The 19347-nt window shown below is 37.5% G+C and overlaps 1 protein-coding gene and 1 long non-coding RNA gene across 6 annotated transcripts in view; one reads left to right on the top strand and one right to left on the bottom strand.

Annotated features, from left to right (window-relative positions):
* Nucleotides 1-19347, top strand: part of RARS2 (arginyl-tRNA synthetase 2, mitochondrial) — a 57558-nt gene that overhangs the window by 31196 nt on the left and 7015 nt on the right. For 4 of the 5 annotated variants that reach the window (XR_012496665.1, XM_074333282.1, XM_074333281.1 and 1 more), the window contains exons 7-21: nt 495-578; nt 3270-3346; nt 7370-7528; nt 8467-8573; nt 9754-9849; nt 11325-11385; nt 12570-12646; nt 13152-13276; nt 13863-13930; nt 14013-14122; nt 15452-15547; nt 16504-16578; nt 17980-18043; nt 18506-18577; nt 19078-19140. Coding sequence is in view for 4 of the 5 variants with exons in the window: in XM_074333282.1 (XP_074189383.1) it covers nt 495-578; nt 3270-3346; nt 7370-7528; nt 8467-8573; nt 9754-9849; nt 11325-11385; nt 12570-12646; nt 13152-13276; nt 13863-13930; nt 14013-14122; nt 15452-15547; nt 16504-16578; nt 17980-18043; nt 18506-18577; nt 19078-19095 (1289 nt within the window). In the remaining variant the exon portion in view is untranslated. The other variant, XM_074333284.1, reaches the window with a different exon arrangement.
* LOC109453529 (uncharacterized) lies at nt 14324-18662 on the bottom strand. Its single transcript, XR_012496666.1, has 3 exons — nt 18463-18662; nt 17047-17149; nt 14324-14671 (listed from the first exon to the last, which is right to left on the bottom strand). It is a non-coding gene; the product is annotated as an uncharacterized LOC109453529 (long non-coding RNA).

Genomic DNA, 19347 nt, shown 5'->3' with positions numbered 1-19347 from the left:
GGACTGCTGTGTGCTATTAGGGAGCAGGCATGAGAAGATGGATTTCAGTACTTGAAAGAAGGTAAAGTGAGCTATTTAGAAAAAACAAAACAAAACAAAAAACAGTATAGCTCAGATTCTTCAGGGCACAGCCAAATTATTTCTTGGTGATTACTGAGATTCTGTTATTTTCTGTCCTTGGGATTAACTTAGAGTAGCAATTACTTTAACATGTGTTCCCACCTCCCATTAATGTTAATGAAAATTTTGTTCTTGTGAAAATTGTGAGATTCTTTGGAATAACTGCCCCCAAAATAATTCCTTACTTCCTTTCTATAGCATAGATGAAAACATAATAATGAATATTTTAGTAAGAAAAACAAAAACAAAATCTTGAGTTGGTAAATTTTGCCAAAAGAATTTTCTGTGTTATACTTTGATAATAGAGAAGCACATGGTTCTTATGCCAAAATGGATAACAAAAATGAGAAACTGTATATTTTATTGGTTACTAGGAAATTTCATAGCAAATCTCAAAGAAGCTTTAGGACATCAAGTAACCAGAATAAATTACCTTGGAGATTGGGGCATGCAGTTTGGTAAGTTTGAGATTTTATTTTTCATTTCATTATTAAATTTAATATGTTTTAATATTATGTCACTTGATCATCTGGACAGAATATAGGCAGAATCCCATTAGATAAAGTAATGCCTCTTTTTTTCCTAATGTTTTTCTTTGCATAAACCTTGTATTTTTATTAGAGGAATTCTCACCACACGTAAATTTGGGAGAGGAGACTACACACATTCGGAGCAACACCTGATAAATACAGGCTTTTGTGGTTTTATTAAAGAAAAGTAGCTTACATTTGTGAGTTAAGTGTAGAAGTGAGTATACAGGGGGAAAGTAAGTCTAGCTGTATATACCCCTCTCAACCACAGCCCTGCCATTTTTAAAACAAGGGAAGTCCAGCCTCACTGGGCATCCTACATGAAGGGTGATCTGTTGTTTTACCCTGGGCCAGTGGCCTAGAGGAAAAATAAAGTGGGATACTTTGACTCCCCTTTAAACTGTACAGTGGCGGGTGGGGTAGGGTGGTCAGAAAGCAAAGAGAGGAATGAGACCCAGGCAGATGAGTGCCACAAATTATTTCTAATGTCATGAGTTTAGTCAGAACCACTCCGAGTTCATACATACCAATAATCAAGGTGTGGAAGGACAGGATAAATGAAGACGCTAAGGCAGTGAAGGATTGGTAGCATGTAAAATACAAACTTTTAAAAACATCTGGCCTACTACATGTGTTTTAAGATCTAGCCCTAGTGTTACCTCTGTAAAGCACTCTGACACATGGACACACCCTTGCCCAGCTTCTCACATCACCAAGCTCCTAGTACCCAGCTCTACTCAAGTAGGCTTCTGTCTAACTGTATTCTTCTTTGTGTGCTTCTCTCCCTGCTAGATGGTATGTTCCTTGAAGGCATGGACTGTGTCTGAATTATTTTTGTATCCATAGGGCTTGGCACATAAGAGGTACTCAAAATGATGAATGACTGTCCTAGGAAGTATTTTACAATACTAATCCAAACGAAAGGCTAGGTAATAGTTTAAAGCTTCTATAAAGTGCAGTGTACGCTGCCAGTGCTGAAGTTCACCAATAATGTGAAATGAAATCAGAGCTTTTAAAAGACCTTTATCATGACCTTCTCTTATGAATATTATCTTTTCAGTTAATTAAAATCCTGTTTAGACCCTCGCTGTTCACAGTGAGGAATCAGAAAACACACCCTGCATTTTAAAAGTCCACCTGCAGTCCACAACATCTGGCAGCCAGAGGTTTAGGCTCTAGGCTCAGCAGTCAGATTTAATAGGTAGCGTCAGCTCTGTATTAGTTTGACCGATTTAGGCATTTCACAGGCATTAGCAAATATGTGATTATGGTATTCATGAAATTTTAGCTGCAGGATTTTATTACAGCTGTCTTTCTCTAAAGGACTACAGTGGTTAATGATCTGTCAACATTTCCATTATAACCGTCATTGCTGAAGAGTTTTAATTTTGTTTGAGCTATCCCCTATTGAAAGCTGGCAGACAGTTCCTAAGCAGAGATTAGTTTTTGGAAAATACTAGGTGGAATGTTAAATGGAATTGGCCTTTACTTTTTCTACTTCTGTTTTTTAGAACACTCTGGGCATCTTTCCTCACTCTACTCCCAAGACCCTGAATCACAATCACATTTGCCTTTGCTTGCAAGTGAATAGAGCTGGTACATTTTTCAGGCATCCTTCTAGTTCCTGTCTAAGCTCCCGAGTATTGTATGTCCATGCGTGCAGTAGCATCCCTCTTGCTGCTGAGCCTGCACAGAAAAACGTACACCAGCAAGGCCAATGGCAATAGCTCCTTCAGAGCTGAAGCTCGGTAATTGATATAGTTGTAGAAACACATTGTGTTTTTTTAAATAAACTACCTTTTATTGCTTTTGGTCCCAGGCTGTAGATGTTCTTTCAAACTGAAACTGTGATCATCTTTTAGCAAAATATCTTTAGAGTATAAATAGTCACAGTCCATACTAGGAATTTTCATTGCTAGTTTATAAACCTCAATTACTATTTTTTTTAAAAAAGGTTCAAATTAACACTATCTCTGAATGCTGAACTTATCATCAAAGACTAAAATAATATCACTGACAAATAAGAGACAAATAAATGGCCATATAAAAGAATTTTGTTGCTTGGTGACCTTGAGTGGGAGAAGTAATCAGGGATGTTTTGAGTTTCATCTATTATTGTTTTAATTCAGTTGTTTAAGAACTATTATAGTACCCAGCTAATTCCTACCTTCGTTTTGTTTTAAGCTCTGCAAGTTTAAAAAGAAAGTTTTGAAACCACTTGCCATCAGCTTGTTCTCACAGATTGTGAGTGTCCAGTGCCTAGAGCAGCATGATGTCTTCCCCAGAATAGCTGCTCAACAAATGCTTATATTATGTCTGCTAAGGAGGTGTGGGGGACTGTTGGTACAAAGATAAATTAGTCCTAGACCCTGCCTTTGATGAGCTCATAGTTTGTTGGTTTCTGTGAGACTAAATTCAGTGATTGATCTATTTCAGTCGTATTGAATTTGACTTGTGTCAATTTATGGGGTAGCGGAAGGTGATAGCATATGTTTCGCAATGTTCTCAGGATACATAATTGTGGATATTGATCTTTCTATAGAACTATACCTGTTCCCTCCATGACTGTTCTCTACTGTTCCATTTTATCATTTTTTCATTTACGGATTATTGTGGTAGGTCTTCTGGGAACTGGCTTCCAACTGTTTGGCTATGAGGAAAAACTCCAGTCCAATCCTTTACAGCATCTCTTTGAAGTAAGTTGGCAAGAAACAATATTAGAAAATGCTTCAACTTTTTTTTTTTTTTTCAGAGTACTATGCAGCTTGGTAACACATTTTTAATCCCAAAGGTTTTAAAAAATGTTCCGTAAAACAAGAAACCAAAATAATTGAAGATGTTGCTTTTATTTTATTGGGGAGTTCTTTTAATTTTCAAATCCAGTGTTCTTTTATTACTATTTTAGTTGATTTGGGATGGTATATCTTCATGTATAGAATCATTTTAGAGTAAACACATAGGATAACAATTCAGCACAGAGAGAAATTTCTCAATATTTGTCAGTTGCTGTGTACTGCAGCTTTCTTCATGGTAATAACTAAAAGTCATTTAGACTTGAAGAACATGCGTATATACTTTTTCCTCTTGTTCTCTCTGAATTTGTATGTGCTTTTTTCATTTCTATCTTTCAGCTTCTTTTCCTGGCTTTTGCCTAATGTGAACTCCTTTCTATCCTGCTTCATTAGTTCCTTTGTTTCTCTGTCCTCAGTCCTTCCGGGAGTTCATTAATAAAACTCTTCCTGTCCAGTTAATCTCCAGGGATGTATACCCTTTTCATTGTCCCAGTTGTTAATCTGTGCTGTATCTGGGCCTCACGAGAAGAAATACAGATACAGTGTCAGCCATGTTGGGGACAGAGCTGGGGATCAAACTGAAGATGGTATGCCTGTGTGTGAGGAAGAGAGCATGCCAAGTAATGCCTCACTTCTCGAGCCAAAGCCACAAAGAGCATTTCATCATTTTTCTTTTTGTTAAATGGTTTTTAACCTGCAGCTGACTTTGTAATTATATTTAACAAAAACACATTCTAATTCTTAGACTTTTAAAAGTTTATAATTTCCTCCTGAGTCTATGCCTACGCTGCACTTTAAGTGCCTACTTTTGATTTATAATATTAACCAAAAGACTTTTCCTCTCTTTCCCATTAAGAGTTTTATTGATAGGCAAGAGTTTAAAAATTAATAATTCTTTGTGGTTGTCTATAAATAAAGCATGCCACCTTAGTGTCTGGAATTTTTACTGTATTATTTTTTAAAACTGAATAATGGCAAGTATTTTTTACCACAAGCTTAGTGAACCTTTCATCAGATTCAGGCCCACAGAGAAAACCCATGGTGCAGAAAATATAAATGCCTGGTTGGAGACCTTGTGTCATTGAGAGAACATTTTAAAGAATTTATTAGAGTGTATTACAGCTTCACATATGAGAGTTACTGTTCTTACCTTTCTTCCACCCTGCTGCAAAAGTTTTTATTTAATCTTGAACAGTAAATCTTTGTTGCCCATAATATTTTAAATATTTTAGAATTAAAAACCTAGGAAAAAGCATTTCTTTTCTAAAACAGTGATAAACGTTAATAATTACAGTTTTATATTGTGCGTTTACAGGCAGATTGTTAAGTGCTGATTAATGCTTTTTTATTGTTCTATTTTGATAGTGTTAGTTGATTTTCAGTAATGTTTCGTTTATACCTACAAATTGCTGAAATGCCAAGATTCTTCAAGTAGTAGAAAGGGTTTTTATGTTTTGTTTTGTTTCAATTATTTCTATTTTAAATTTTAAGAAAGGGAAAAGATTCTGGTGGTTTTTTTCTAAAACTATTCTTATCAGTAGTTTGAATGCATATTAGGTTTTTAAATGTTTGACTATTTGAGTTTAGAGTCCTAGATTTAAAAGAACTAAAATCTTTACTGGAAATAAGGATATTTTGTGTATGTTTGCTTATAAGTTGTGTGCATGTGAGAGAGAGAGAGCAAGGTTTTGAATCACAAATAATACATAGTATATCTTTACTCCTGTAAGTTGGGCTTCGTAGGCACACCTCATTTTATTGTGCTTCATTTTATTGTGCTTCACAGTTGCATTTTTTTACAAATGGAAGGCAAGACCCTCCATCAGCAAAAAGATTGACTCACTTTATTGTAATACTTTATTGCAGTGGCCAGGAACTGAACCACAATATCGCCAAGGTTATGCCTGTATTAAGCAGTTGTCAATGGATAGGTCATTCAAAAGTCAGAAATTTGCAATTTACTGTCTTACAGTGACTCCCTCAGTATTCCTATACCTAACCAAAATCATCTTTCTCTTTTCTAACTGACTTATGCTGGACTTACTCATAGGACCACATGGAAATTCATTTTTTATGATAATGTGTGTCAAGTCTCCCAAGACCACACCCACGTTCGGTGATTCACTAGGACTCACAGGACTCGGCATATAGTTGTACTCAGAGCCATTATTTACTACAAGGAAAGGGTGCAAAGTAGACTCCACAAAGGGAAAAGGCACATGGGGTGAAGTCTGGAGGAAACCAGGCCCCAGCTTCCTAGAGTCCTTTCTTCCTAGTAGGGCCACACAGAATGCACTTAATTCTTCCTGCAACAAATTGTGACAGTACATGAGATGTTGTCTGACCAGGAAAGTTCCTTAGATGCTCCGTGCCCAAGGTTTCTATTGGAGGGTCATGTAGGCACCCTCTGCTTAGCATGTACAAAAATTCTGAACTCCAAGGAGGAAAGCAGGTGTTGAGCATAAACCATATTGTTCGCACAAACTATGTCGGTACAGAGCCACTCAGGTTGGTGGCAACATTCCCCAAATCCAAGTTCCAAGATGGCAGCCAAGGGCTAACCTTGTGAACAGAACGTTTTAAGAATACCAGTTTCAGGCTGACTATATATAACTCTTTTCTGCACAACATACTTTAAAGAGGAAAAAAAATATTAGGTAGTTTTCACCTTTATTTAGGAGTATGTATTCATTGAATTCTGCCATTCCAGTAATTAACACAAGCCATCTATGAAAAGTGAGGCATTTTGATATACCTTCAACACCTTGAGACAGATGTTTAATGCCCTGTCCCTTTTGTTGGTAGTATCTAGTGGGTATAAATCACATTCCACTTGTCCAGTGTATTCTCCAGCAATAAAATCACTTTTTCTACCCACATCTTGCTTCTGCAACATTTTGATGACAGTACTGTACAAGTTTAGAGGCCTTGCACTTTTTGGTAGTTTACTTGCCAATTTTTATTACTTTCATGCTACTTTAATAGCTTCTTGGAAAAAATATGAGGATAGTAAAATTATCATTCATGTTTCACTCTGGAAGTGAGTTACAATTTATAAGTCAAATCTTTATAGTCCATATGCCCAACTTCAATACTATTTGAGCTATAATTTTAGAGACTGGAAAATGATTAACTTTGCATTTTGGAGATTGGAAAATGAACAACTCTTGTGAACACGGAATCCTAGAACTGGAAGAGCCCTTAAGGAGCTACCCAACTCCACTCCTGTCCTTGGGTGGGTGCAGAATTAAACCAGCCAAGACAGGTGGTGCAAAAACGCTCTAAAGTGAGTGCTCTACACAGTTCTCAGGAGTCCCAGTTGGGAGTGTAATTAAGCTAACTATCCACAGGGTCTTCCTAGATCACCTGTTTTACAGGTCTTTCACAGATTTAGAGCACAGTTAAAACATCTTTCATTAAAACAACTGCTAAATCATCCTTTGGCGTTTTCTTTACCAAATTGGACCATCCTACTCTCTTCAACCATTGCTCAGAGAAGTTGCAACAATAATAATGACTGGGGGAAAAAAAGAAAAAAGACATGCTAGTCTAGTTGAAGCCAGGCTTTTTTAACGTAAGGGACTGTAAACTTGGATAAGAAGAAAAATTACACATTACTTTTACTAACCTCTATTAGAAATTTAGCATTTTCCTTCATTACTGTATCATAAATTTTAAAATATTTGGATAACTGTATTTCAATGTAATTATTTCCTTTGTAATCCTAATGCATTTAGAAGCATTTGGAGAAGGGTTCACTAATGGCCTATGGCAAAAAAAAAAGAAAAAAGGTTACACACAGTCTGTGATGAGGGCAGTTGGGTAACCTTTAAATGAGAATTCTCAGGATTATCTTTTGTTTTCTTCTTTTCCTTATTGAAGATAACTGGCTAATATTTTTTGTTTAACGTACTGTTGGTGCTTTAGGTTTATGTACAAGTTAATAAAGAAGCAGCAGATGATAAGAATGTGGCAAAATCAGCACATGAGTTCTTCCAGCGATTGGAACTGGGTGATGTGCAAGCACTTGCACTGTGGCAAAAATTTCGGGATTTAAGCATAGAAGAGTACATTCGGATTTACAAGGTACCCGTCCACTCTCCTGCTCTCCTGTGGGGCTCTTGACTGGTACTGCTGGGCAGTCAAGTTCCTTCTGAAGCTCACATTTTAAGAATAGATTTGGCACTGAGTTGAAAATTAGGACTCAAATGTTGTTCTTGGGGTGAAAGTTAGAGCTATGAATAATCTGGAAGCCTGTGAACTTCACAGACTGAATATCAGGTAACATTCTGATACTTAGGCCTATGTGTAATGGCTATACATTTGTTCATTTAATAAACATTTAAGGGCATGGGCAAAATATAACAGTGAATATAATAAGTTTTCTCATGGACTACCGTCTAGCATGGAGACAGAGCCAATTAAACAAAGACAGTGTAAATCAAACAAGAACGTATTTAGTCTGTTAGATGGTGATGATGCTATGAAGAAAACTGAAGCAGAGAGGAAGAGATCAGGTGTGCTGTCTGTGGGTGGAATGAGGCGAGTTTTAATAAAGACACCTACATGGCTGGAGCAAGTAAGCAAGATGAAGAAGAGTAGGAGAGAAGGTTGAAGGGGTTGTAGGCTGGGGTGTGATACAGGACATTTTCCAGGGCTCTCCAATCTGGCTTCCTGCTGTGATGGAAATGTTCTGTATCTGTGCTGTCCAATAGCATAGTCACTAGCCATGTGTGACTGTTGAGCACTTGAAATGTGAGTAGTATGGTTGAGAAACTAAGTTTTCAGTTTTATTGAATTTGAAAAGCCCCATGTGCGTAGCAACTACCATATTGGACAGCACAGCACTATTGTGAGGATTTGACTGGTGTGGAGGGAGCCGTTAGAAGGTGAGAGCGGAGGAGTGACTTGATCTAATTCTTATTTCCCCATCTGTGTGACAGACTGTACAACATCCTATACTGTCTCAGGGGAAACTTAATAGGGCATTTAAGTAACATTCTTTTGTTTCTGAACCCTTTTAGCGTCTAGGAGTACACTTTGATGAATACTCAGGAGAATCATTTTATCGTGAAAAATCTCAAGAAGTCTTAAAGTTGCTGGACAGTAAAGGACTCCTACAGAAAACAATGTATGATCAGGTTACTATTCTTTAGTAAAGTCTTGCTGTTCTATGAAATTGGTATTGATATATTCTCTCAGTAAGGACAGCAGAATGTGCTGTGCAACCTACTGGCATTTTTTTATACTGCTTTTCACTGTCCAAAGTACTTTCCCACATGCTGTCTTTTGCTGCCATAAAGTTCTGGTCAGGTTGGGAGAAAGGATGTTATCTGCTCTTTACACATGAGCAAACTGAAGCACAGAAACTACAAGTGACATGCCCTGAGGCCACACAAACTAATAATGGTGTAACTGGGAAATGGAAATAGAACTCACATCTTCTCATTCAGCCCTGCCTTTTTAAAAAAATCCCATCCTGTTCAAAACAGGATTTAAGGCAGCTTATGAAAAGAGGTACACTACGACCGACAAGCTTTTGAAAGAGTAAAATGAGGAAATCAGGAAGCAAGGGCAGAGAAAACAATTTTAAGTCAGGGATAATATTAGTGCACCATATAGCACACGGTGGTTTTGTGTCCTTGCTTAAGGTAGATTTCTAATTTAGCCTTGAGCTGCCTGTCAGCCAAACCACCAGAAATACCAGCCATAGGGACCCCAGGCATCTGTAATGCCCAGGCAAACGAGTTATTTAGACACTTTCCATAGTGCCAAAGAGCAGCTTCTCTTGTCATCCTTATACGGAAGACAGAGAATGTGTTTCATAACATCGTCAGTCATGTCCTTACGGTAAATTTTTAGATTGCCATATACAAATTCTAATTTTTGATCAGGTAGGAAAGACAATAACAGATTCCATGGTTTTATTACTCAAGGGTATTTTCTAGCATGTTAAAAATTAGCCCAATATTGAATTTCATAATAGCTTGTATTAGAAGAAGATATTTCATGTTAAAGTGCAGTTGAAATCTCATTTTTTCAACTGGCTATGGTAAAAACATCTAAGTATCTTATCCATATTTACAGATTTTCAAAGGATAGGATAACCAAATAGTAATTACATCATGCCCAATCTTAATAGATTCATGGTCAGATTCCATTTTGTTTTTCTTCATTGTTGGTTACACTACTTATTGCTACTTAAGTAATACAAATAGCTTCTGGTTTGCCAAAGATAATGTTATAGATATTACACTTTTAAAGGTCTTAATTTATTATGTTGCTTCAGAGTTACCTTTTTGCATTTCTAGAAAAGGAACAGCTGTAGTGGATCTTTCTGGGAATGGTGACCCCTCCTCAATTTGTACTGTAATGCGAAGTGATGGGACTTCTCTCTATGCTACTAGGTTTGTATCTAATGTGAAGGTCAACATTACAATGTGTATATGAGGTGTGACAATTAAGTTCGCGAACTCACCCTAGAAAAAGTGCTACATACCTCATTGCTGAATATCACTATGGTCACCTTCCAAGTACTTCTCTTGGGAAGTTATGCACTGATGCCAACGCCTAGTCCACCCTTTAAAGCAATTTTGGAACTCTTTTTCTGGAATAGCTATCAGAGCTGTCATCATATTACCCTTGGTGTCATGAATGTCATCAAAATGTCTTTCTTTCATTATTTATTTTTGGGTAAAGAAAGAAGTCATTGGGGGCCAGGTCAGGTGAGTAGGGAGGGTGTTCCAATACAGTTATTTGTTTACTGGCTAAAAACTCCCTCACAGACAGTGCTGTGTGAGCTGGTGCATTGTCGTGATGCAAGAGCCATGAATTGTTGGCGAAAAGTTCAGCTCGTCTTACTTTTTCACTCAAGCACTTCCAAATAGTAAACTTGGTTAACTGTTTGTCCAGTTGGTACAATTCATAAAGAATAATCCCTCTGATATCAAAAAGGGTTAGCAACGTCGTTGCAACAAGTTCGCGAACTTAATTGTCACACCTCATGTGACTTCATGTTCTTTGTTCATAATCATTTTAGCTTCAAAACTATTACCAAATGCTAATTTCTAAATCTCTTGTCATCATCACTCCAAATATGTTTATTGGGTTTCTGTTTGTTGACAGTCATAGTTCCTGAAAAGATTTAGTATCAGAAAAGTGACTGAAAACTATTTACAGTTAAACATCATAGGATTTTCACAGCTGAGTACATTGTTCTATAAACTGTAATACTGAGATACCTCATAATCAACTATTTCACCATATTTTCAATTGCACGTTGGCAGGAAATGTATACTAGAAGGTGGCCATATTGGCTCAGTGATGTTCTCACTCTTTAAAGACCATCTTACATACACAGAATTGTCAGTCCTCATTCTGATTATGGGAAAATAGACCAAGGGAAAATAGGCTGTGTCACTTATAATAGAAGAATAGCTAGAAGATACTTATTTAGCTACTATATCACCTATGTTTTAAGTATGTTCTTTAAGAGAATGTATTGCACATAAGTGACCATTAGGTGATTCTTTCCAGTAGGTTTTTTTTTTTTTTTTTTTTGAAATTAACAAGTCCTAAAACGTTTACCTACGGTTACCTACGTTTGCCTAGAGCTATTTTAGTTATTACTACTTGTCCCAGAGCTCTTATGTTTTTTAAAATCTTTTCACAGCACTTTTATTATTATTGCTTTTCCCAAAGCTATTTTTGTTATTTTTACTTTGTATCAAAGTATGACATTGGGATTATATAAGCATAGTATACCCCAAGCTATGGGATAATAAACATTCTTAATTAGAAAAGACTCATTACTATTAAATAGATAAAACAAATTATTACCCATACCTGCTCACTAACTCTTAATTTATGGCCGTTTTTTCAGAGATCTTGCAGCTGCTATAGATCGAATGGACAAGTATAATTTTGATACAATGATTTATGTGGTAAGTAATCACAATAAAGAACAAAAGGTTATGATCCCTAGCTCATGAAAACTGCAAAGATAGAAATTAGATGCCATGTTGAAAAACTATGGAAAAATAATTTTGTCAAGCTATAAAAAGAATTCAATATTAAGTGTATTTAAGGTAGCAACCACTATGTTAAAAAAAAAAAGAAAAACCCTTTAAAATGAAAAAATTCAGATTGTTTCATAGTAAAAACAAAATTACTCAAATCAGGAAAATGGTTATGTGAAATGAATATGTACAGATCACTATAATGCAGTTAAAAAAATAATTTTCTGTTTTACATATTTTAAGACACAGGAAGTTTTAAATAGTTTCCATATAACCTTCACCCAGCCTTCCCCCAAAGATGGTATCTTACATAACCATAGTACTTAGTCAATACCAGGAAACCGACATTGGAAGAGACCTTAGTTAATTTTGCCAATTTTTACATGTCTTGGTGTGTGTGGGTGTGTGTGTGTATGAAATTTTATCACATATGTAGATTCACATAACCATCACTGCATTCAGAAAACAGAGCTGTTCCATTATAAAATGAACTCCCTCATGGCAACCACTTAATAGTACCTTCTCCCCAACCCTAACCCCTGGCAACCACTGTTCTGTTCTCCATCACTACAGTTTTGTCACTGCAAGTGTTGTGTAAATGGACTCTCAGTAGGTAACCTTCTGAGATTGGCATTTTTCACTCAGCATAATGAATGCCCTTGAGATCCACCCAAACTGTTGTATCAATATTTTGTTACTTTTATTGCCAGTTAGTCTCTTCTTATCTTCCTTTCCATGTGCAACCTCACTTCCCCTTAAAAAAAAAAAAAAAAAAGGTGCCCTTAAGTATCTTCTTAGAGCTTACCTTTAGCCTCCTAGGAGATGAAGGTCATAACAGCTGAGAGAGAAGGAATTTAAATAGAATGCTCAGAACATTCAAGTTCCAATTTCCTCCTGACAGTGGAGTGTAGCAGCTCTTATTTCCTTCTTCTAGTGCACTCAGCTTAAACATTCTACTACTGGCATCCTCTTTGTGTATTTATTTAAAATGTCAATTGACAATGACTCTAGTCTGTCAGAACTCAAGTATTTTAATTTGATTCATGTCCAACCTATTTTTGTAGATTAATTTACCACTGTTCTTTTATTTTAAATACATTTTTCTCAAGACAGATAAAGGGCAAAAAAAGCATTTTCAGCAAGTGTTCCAGATGCTGCACATCATGGGGTATGACTGGGCAGAAAGGTACTGTCTGCATGGTTCTTCATTGCCTGCCTCTGGATCATTAATTGTTAGGTCAGCCAAGTCCGAAAGTGTAACAGGTTTCTGAAGATGCTCGTTGAAACTTTATTTCTTCGTTTCAAAGTGTTTGTGTGCAAAAGCAGATTTGTTTTTGTATTCACTTATGCCCTGGCTTTTTTAATTTCTAGCTTATAAACATTTGATAAATGTGTTATTATTAGATGTCTGCTTGCAGTGGCTTGATGTTCAAAATTCTTAGCCTCCGTCTCCTTTTTTTCTTAGAGGCAACTAGGAATTTAATCACATGCTAGTGATTATCTCTAGAAAATGAAGCTGAGTGTTTAACATATTTTGTGGCTTACAAATCACATCATATTTCAATTTATTAATTTTTTAAAATCCCTCTAGGAAAGTTGAAGTTCAGACTGCTCTCTAAAAGTGTCATTCTATATTTTGATCACCAGATCATTTTTAGTTTTCGGTTAACTAAATGCCCTCTCCACTTCAGGTGCCAGCACGTGCCCTTTGGAGTAGTGCAAGGGATGAAGACTCGAAGAGGAGATGTTACTTTTCTGGAAGATGTCTTAAATGAGATTCGATTAAGGATGCTACAGAACATGGCTTCTGTTAAGAGTGAATTCACTTTTTTTGTGGTTGTAACTTACGTGCTATTTTTATATATTGCTGGACTTTTTTGCATGTGATTTTTTCCCTCCATTGAACTTTCACTAACCTTGTCAAAAATAGCTTGCATTAATTAGAGGTGCCAGAATTTTTAGACTTGCTACTCGGGTGTTGTTCAGTTCAATAATCTGAGTTAATATTACCCTGGGCCTCTATTCATGGACCGCTTCAGATTGTCATTCCACTGTTGGAGTGGTTATTTGAAGGTCCTATGTTATTACATAACTGGAAACAATTCACAAGTCCTCTGGCTTTGTTTAACCTTCAGCCTTGGAAAAAATAAGTACCAGCTATATCTATTGTCTTACAAAGAATATTTACAAGAAAAATAAATTTGTGTATTTTCTCTTTTAATGAAGGCAGGGGAATTGTCATTGTCAAAGCTTAATTAGCCCAAATTAGGAAAGTAAATTGCCTACAGTGAACCTGCTTGTTCTTGATACTGCCAGCATCCATTTTCGGCAGATTCTATCTCCCCTTAAATCCCTGATTAGATCTGTAGCTTCATGCAGGTTACTGCCTTTGTCTATTTCAGCTACCAAAGAACTAGAGAACCCACAGGAGACTGCAGAGAGGGTCGGGCTCGCAGCGCTCATTATTCAGGTCTGTCACAACTGCTTCCTCTGCAGCCCTTCTGTTTGGTACTAGAACAAATCCCAGGACTGAAGGTTTACTGTCATTTTAGGACTTCAGAGGTTTACTCTTGTCTGACTATCAGTTCAGCTGGGATCGTGTTTTGCAAAGTCGTGGGGACACAGGCGTCTTCCTGCAGTACACGCACGCCCGCCTCCACAGGTGAGAGGAGGCCACAGGCGAACACTGGGCACGCTGCCCTTGGGCGGGGGGGTCGGGGCTTGGCTGGTGTGGTCCTAAAACCAGAGGCCCTGGTCTCTGGGCTTCTCAGACATCTCATATTCAAGACTGGTTAAAGTACAGTGGACCGTTATGTTTGGTTTCTGTGGGGTTTTTAAAGTATTTATTTATTGAGCACCTATGTAAGAAATGGTCTTGTGTACTTTATTTAGTACTCAGAATAACACTGCTAAAGAATATACTCCATTTTCAGATGAAGAAACTGATTTAAGAAAAATTGAGGCATCAGGTCAAACAATGTTAGCTTCAAAGTCTAGGACTGGAATCACGTGCCACTGAACGACAAGGATACATTCTGAGAAATGCACCATTACATGACTTCGTCACTGCACGGACACCTTAGCGTGCACTGACACACACTGAGATGGTACGGCCCATGACACGCCTGGGCTAGATGGTACAGCCTGCTGCTCTGCAGGGGAGTACAAATCATTTTCCCTCTACCCTTCTGGGTTTTTGGCTGAGATATCCCTGTAATAAAAGACAGATTAGCAGGAAAAAATCAGAAGTTTAAGTAACATGAATACCTTCCTGTATACATGGGAGAGACCCAGGAAAAATGAGTTATTCGCCAAAGTGGCTATAGCTACCACCTTAACTACCATCTCCAGCTGAAAACAAAAGATGTTGGGGGTGGAGAGTCAGTTATGGGAGGTGACAAGGAAAAGCACAGTAAAGAATGGTAAGGCTGTTACACAGATTTCAGTCTTGGGCTTTTGCATTGATGAGAGTTTCTAGAAGTAAGGTCATGCCCATCTTCCTGGTATAGCATGGAGATACCCTTACAAATGTAAATGTCTTTTACAAAGGGTAACTTCTACTTGGCTTTCAGAGCTTCTTCAGTGTCTGCTGTCTCTTAAAATTAACCAGCCTAAATAATCCTTATGCCAAGTAGACAAATTTGGGGGTGACAAATTGTTTTCCTACAGCTCCTAGGCTACAAACCTATACAGCATTGTTACTGTACTGGATGCTGTAGGCAACAGTAACACATGGTATTTGTAATGTGTGTGCTGCGTTAGGTCGGCTAGGACGTCACTAGGTGATAGGAATTTTTCAGCTCCATCATAATCTTATGGGCCCACCGTCCTATATGTGGTCCACGGCTGACTGGCATTCTGGGGCGTGACTGTATATTGAGGTGAGCACAACTGTGGATTGTGAGATTGTGAGATGGTGTTCATCACTTGAAATTATGTTTCCTTGAATGACTTGTTTGCTCCTTTGTTCTTTTTAAACTTTGGATAACAGTTTGGAAGAGACTTTTGGATGTGGTTATCTAAATGACTTCAACACTGCTTGTTTACAAGAGCCACAGTCTGTTTCAATTCTCCAGCATCTTCTCAGGTATGGTTTTCTGGTGTTAATCGGCTTCTGCTCAGTGAAATGACTGCTGGCGGTTTGCTGACCACTGGAGTGAACAAGCCAGTAGTTAGTCCTGCCTCCTGCCTCTAGACAGCACTTTCCTAAACGTCTGATTGTAAGTGCACAGAGGCCACGCTCACGGTCAGGCGTTAGGTTTTAGAAATATCACCACCCCTGAAGTAGCCCAGGTGCCTAACGTCCTCTAGGTTATGGTATGAGAATATGAAGCCTGGTAAAAGCATAACCACTTAGTTTTTAAAAAGATCTTCTCACCCTCTGTGACAAGTAAAGGAAAATCCCTGTGTTTGTGCAACTTCCCTGAGACCATAAGTCCCTTCATTTGCCTCCAGTTTCACTTCATAGTCTCAAATATACATCTGTCTGGTGTCCCCACACTGGGCAAAAGACCACTCATTGGAGCTGTCACAAGCCTTATTGGTGAAGCCAGGCCTGTCAGGAGAGATCCGTCTCTGGAAGGGATGTGAGTGGTTAACCAGGCAGTTTTCTCTGATTGCCACATAAGGTTAGTGGTTCGTTCCTGGAGTCAGAAGGAGTTAGTTTACTCACATTTGGCTACTTTGTGAGGGAAAATAAGCCAACCTGGTTTTCTTGGCATTGAGGGGTTTGCTAGCTTCTAAAGTATGTTCCTAAACATGGTTAAGAGGCTTTTTACATTCAGTTTAACAGCCATGATTTGAGTCCTTGCTCTGGGCTAAGCCTACGGGATGTGAAGATGATTTAGAAAGCACCTGCCATCAAGGAATTTGTCAGAATGAAAAATGTGCCTTTACCTTCAAATGTACACAAGGTCTTTTTCAGATATTTTCTACCCTTAATGATATCAAGTCAATCTTACATCCTAGGTCTTGGTCTTGCCATCTTAGTGGAATAGGTGCAGAGTCTTCCCCTGCCAACTGCTCCTGTCATCTTTCTTTTAGGTTCGACGAGGTGCTTTATAGATCATCTCAGGACCTTCAGCCCAGGCACATTGTCAGCTACCTTCTAACTCTAAGGTACTTTATAATCGGGCGATTTTTAGGTGTTAAAAGACATCTGAGACCTGACCTGACAAAGGACCTTTCTTTAAAGTCTTCCTATAAACAAACCCCTCGGCCTAAAAATAATTATGGGCTTTAAGTTACAGGAATTTTTGCTTCATCTTTGCAAATTAGCAATTGATGTTCATTCATTCAGTGCCATAAGGTACAGTCACTACAGGCAAGTGAGTAGGAAGCAACAGCCTCATCATAGATGGTTACCGAACAGTGGGTGTTAGGATAGAGTGGGCATAAGAGACAAGTTTAGGGTACTCAGCCCAGCCTTGAGCGATCAAAGAGGGCTTCTTAAAGGAAAGGGGTAGATATTAATCAGAAGCAAGGACGCAGGGGAGGAAAAAAAGCCAGAGCTGAGCCAGAACATAATACACTGAAGGAACCACAAGCATAGTTCTGGGAGAGGTAGGAAATGAAGCATATACACACCTTTTTGCTGTGTACTAAGTAAGGCATTTCATCTTATTTTTAGGCCGGGGGTAGAGGGGGTCCATAAAAAGGTTTTAAGCACAGGAACAGAAAAATTCATCAGCTAGAGGGTAGAGAATGAATTGGAAGGTGAGTCAGTAACATTTGGATAGAAATTTCATGCTAGCTGTTCTAGAAACTTTGAATAGAAGTTGACTCTATCTTCTGTAGCAACAGCTGTTCTTCCCATAAAGCTATTCAAGAAAGGAAATACTTGCTTTTACTTAAGATTTACTGAAATCAGAGGTTAATTGGAACTGTTTTCTTGAATCAGCTTTTTACCGTCTTCCTCAGGTTTAAATAAGATTTTTTTCCCCTTTAAGTTCCACTTGGATAGGGATGAAGAAGCCAGAAAGTCTTATTAAATGTCATTTAATCATTGAAACAAATATCATAAGCATCATTTCTCTGACACATTGTTCTACTTGCTGTCGTGCCTAAATAGAAAAGATGCTTTAAAGAAGAGTGGCCAGTGTGTGCAGAGTGGACTGATGACTAACCCTCCCCTGCCTCCTCACCACACAGAGGGGAGAATCCAGGCCATATTATACCTTTCATCTTAAAGGAAACCTAAAGGAGGAAAAACTCATTCTTAGAAAGGAATCTCCTATACTTATAAGATCAACAATGAAAAATCAAAATTTTAAGAACTTGTCACCTGGTATTAATAGAACCAGGACCAAAATCTAAAGCTTGAGTTTAGTGTGTTTTACTTTGCCTGTTAAAGAAAAGCAGTGAATTCTAGTCTTAACTTTCCAATTCTGGATACATCCTTTAATGGGTCAAGGCTTTTATTTATTTATATTTAAGGGAGTAAGATTAGGTATCAACCTTATATGTTACAACAGAAAATTACTGCAGATCCTAATTGCAATTTCTCTCTTCCCGTTTCAGTCATCTTGCAGCTGTGGCACACAAAACACTGCACATAAAAGACAGCCCTCCTGACGTGGCCGGGGTATGTTACGTTGAGTGTTTTCTGTGTTAATTTCTAGCATCCTCAAACTAACATTACTGAGTCTTGTAGATGTTTCTAAAATAGCATTCTGTTGTTTAACTATGGCAATGTACTTATAGTTTAAGGTCATAATTAGGATTGGGTTGTAACAGTCAGGGTTTAGAATAGTTTCTAAACTGTGAAGCACATTTTCTACATCAAGTGTTAGAGTGATGAGTCCCCCTTATCTGAAGTGTACTAGATAATGATACTGTCACTCCCACTCCCCAACCCTTGGGTACCAACCACTCTTACTATAAAGGATACTGGGAATTTGTCTTCCCTTGCCTACAGTAAACTCTAGGGCACTTTGAGATATTGTTCCTAGTTTAATTTAGAAGAAAGTTAGAATTACTCTTAAAAACATGCTTATTACTCACTTTATAGTTAGCCTGTTACTGAATCGAATTCTTTGTTTTGTAGGCCAGACTTCATCTTTTCAGAGCTGTCCGTTCTGTCCTAGCCAATGGAATGAAACTTCTTGGGATAACACCTGTATGTAGGATGTAATTTCTCATTAAAATGCTTTTTAAATGCTAAATGAATTCTAGTTATCTAGTCTTATGTCTTGCTGTTTAGAATTTAAACTATTGTCAGAATCTATATTTTATTGTCTACGTGATTTATCAACTTATTAAATCTTTATCCTTAAAAAAAAGCATCTGAATTTCCTCATAGTCAATAAGTACTAAACAGACTTTTGTAAAGCTATGTTTAATCTTTTAAGATTCATTGTGGTCTAATGGGAATAAGGATTAGAGTTAAACCCTAGTTTGAGGTTTCTTACAATGTCTTTCCAGAAACTATTTTATAACTGAGATTATCTAATGTTTTCATCAAATAAAATTGATGAGAAAAAAAAAATCTCAATTTTCTTGTAATGATGGCTAATTCTGAATAAATTTAGGGAGACCAATTTAAGCCTTTTTGCCAAGACAGCTGACAGTTACTCCCAGAGAAAAGAGCTGTGATTCTCTTTTCATTGATATATACAGGTAACTCGTACTGGGTGAACTTGGAAACTGAGTACATTTGAATAACAAGGAATTACTGTACAGGTATCGTATTAGGATCTTTTTGTAAAACTAGTTAAACCACAATTTGAAATGGAGTTTCTTAAACCATTTCCTTCATGTGTCTGCACATTGGTAAAGTAATTTTGTGTGACTTGTTTGGGTAACGTGAGCAGGATGTGATGTGCTATCAGTACAGCTGTCCTCTGCCAGCATTTCCATTTGGGTCTGCTATAATTTATTTTAAATGTT

Source organism: Rhinolophus sinicus, linkage group LG05 (assembly GCF_036562045.2).
Source record: "Rhinolophus sinicus isolate RSC01 linkage group LG05, ASM3656204v1, whole genome shotgun sequence".
Classification (NCBI taxonomy): Eukaryota; Metazoa; Chordata; class Mammalia; order Chiroptera; family Rhinolophidae; genus Rhinolophus; species Rhinolophus sinicus.
Note: the sequence above shows the minus strand (reverse complement) of the source record. Positions and strands in the feature narration are given on the sequence as shown.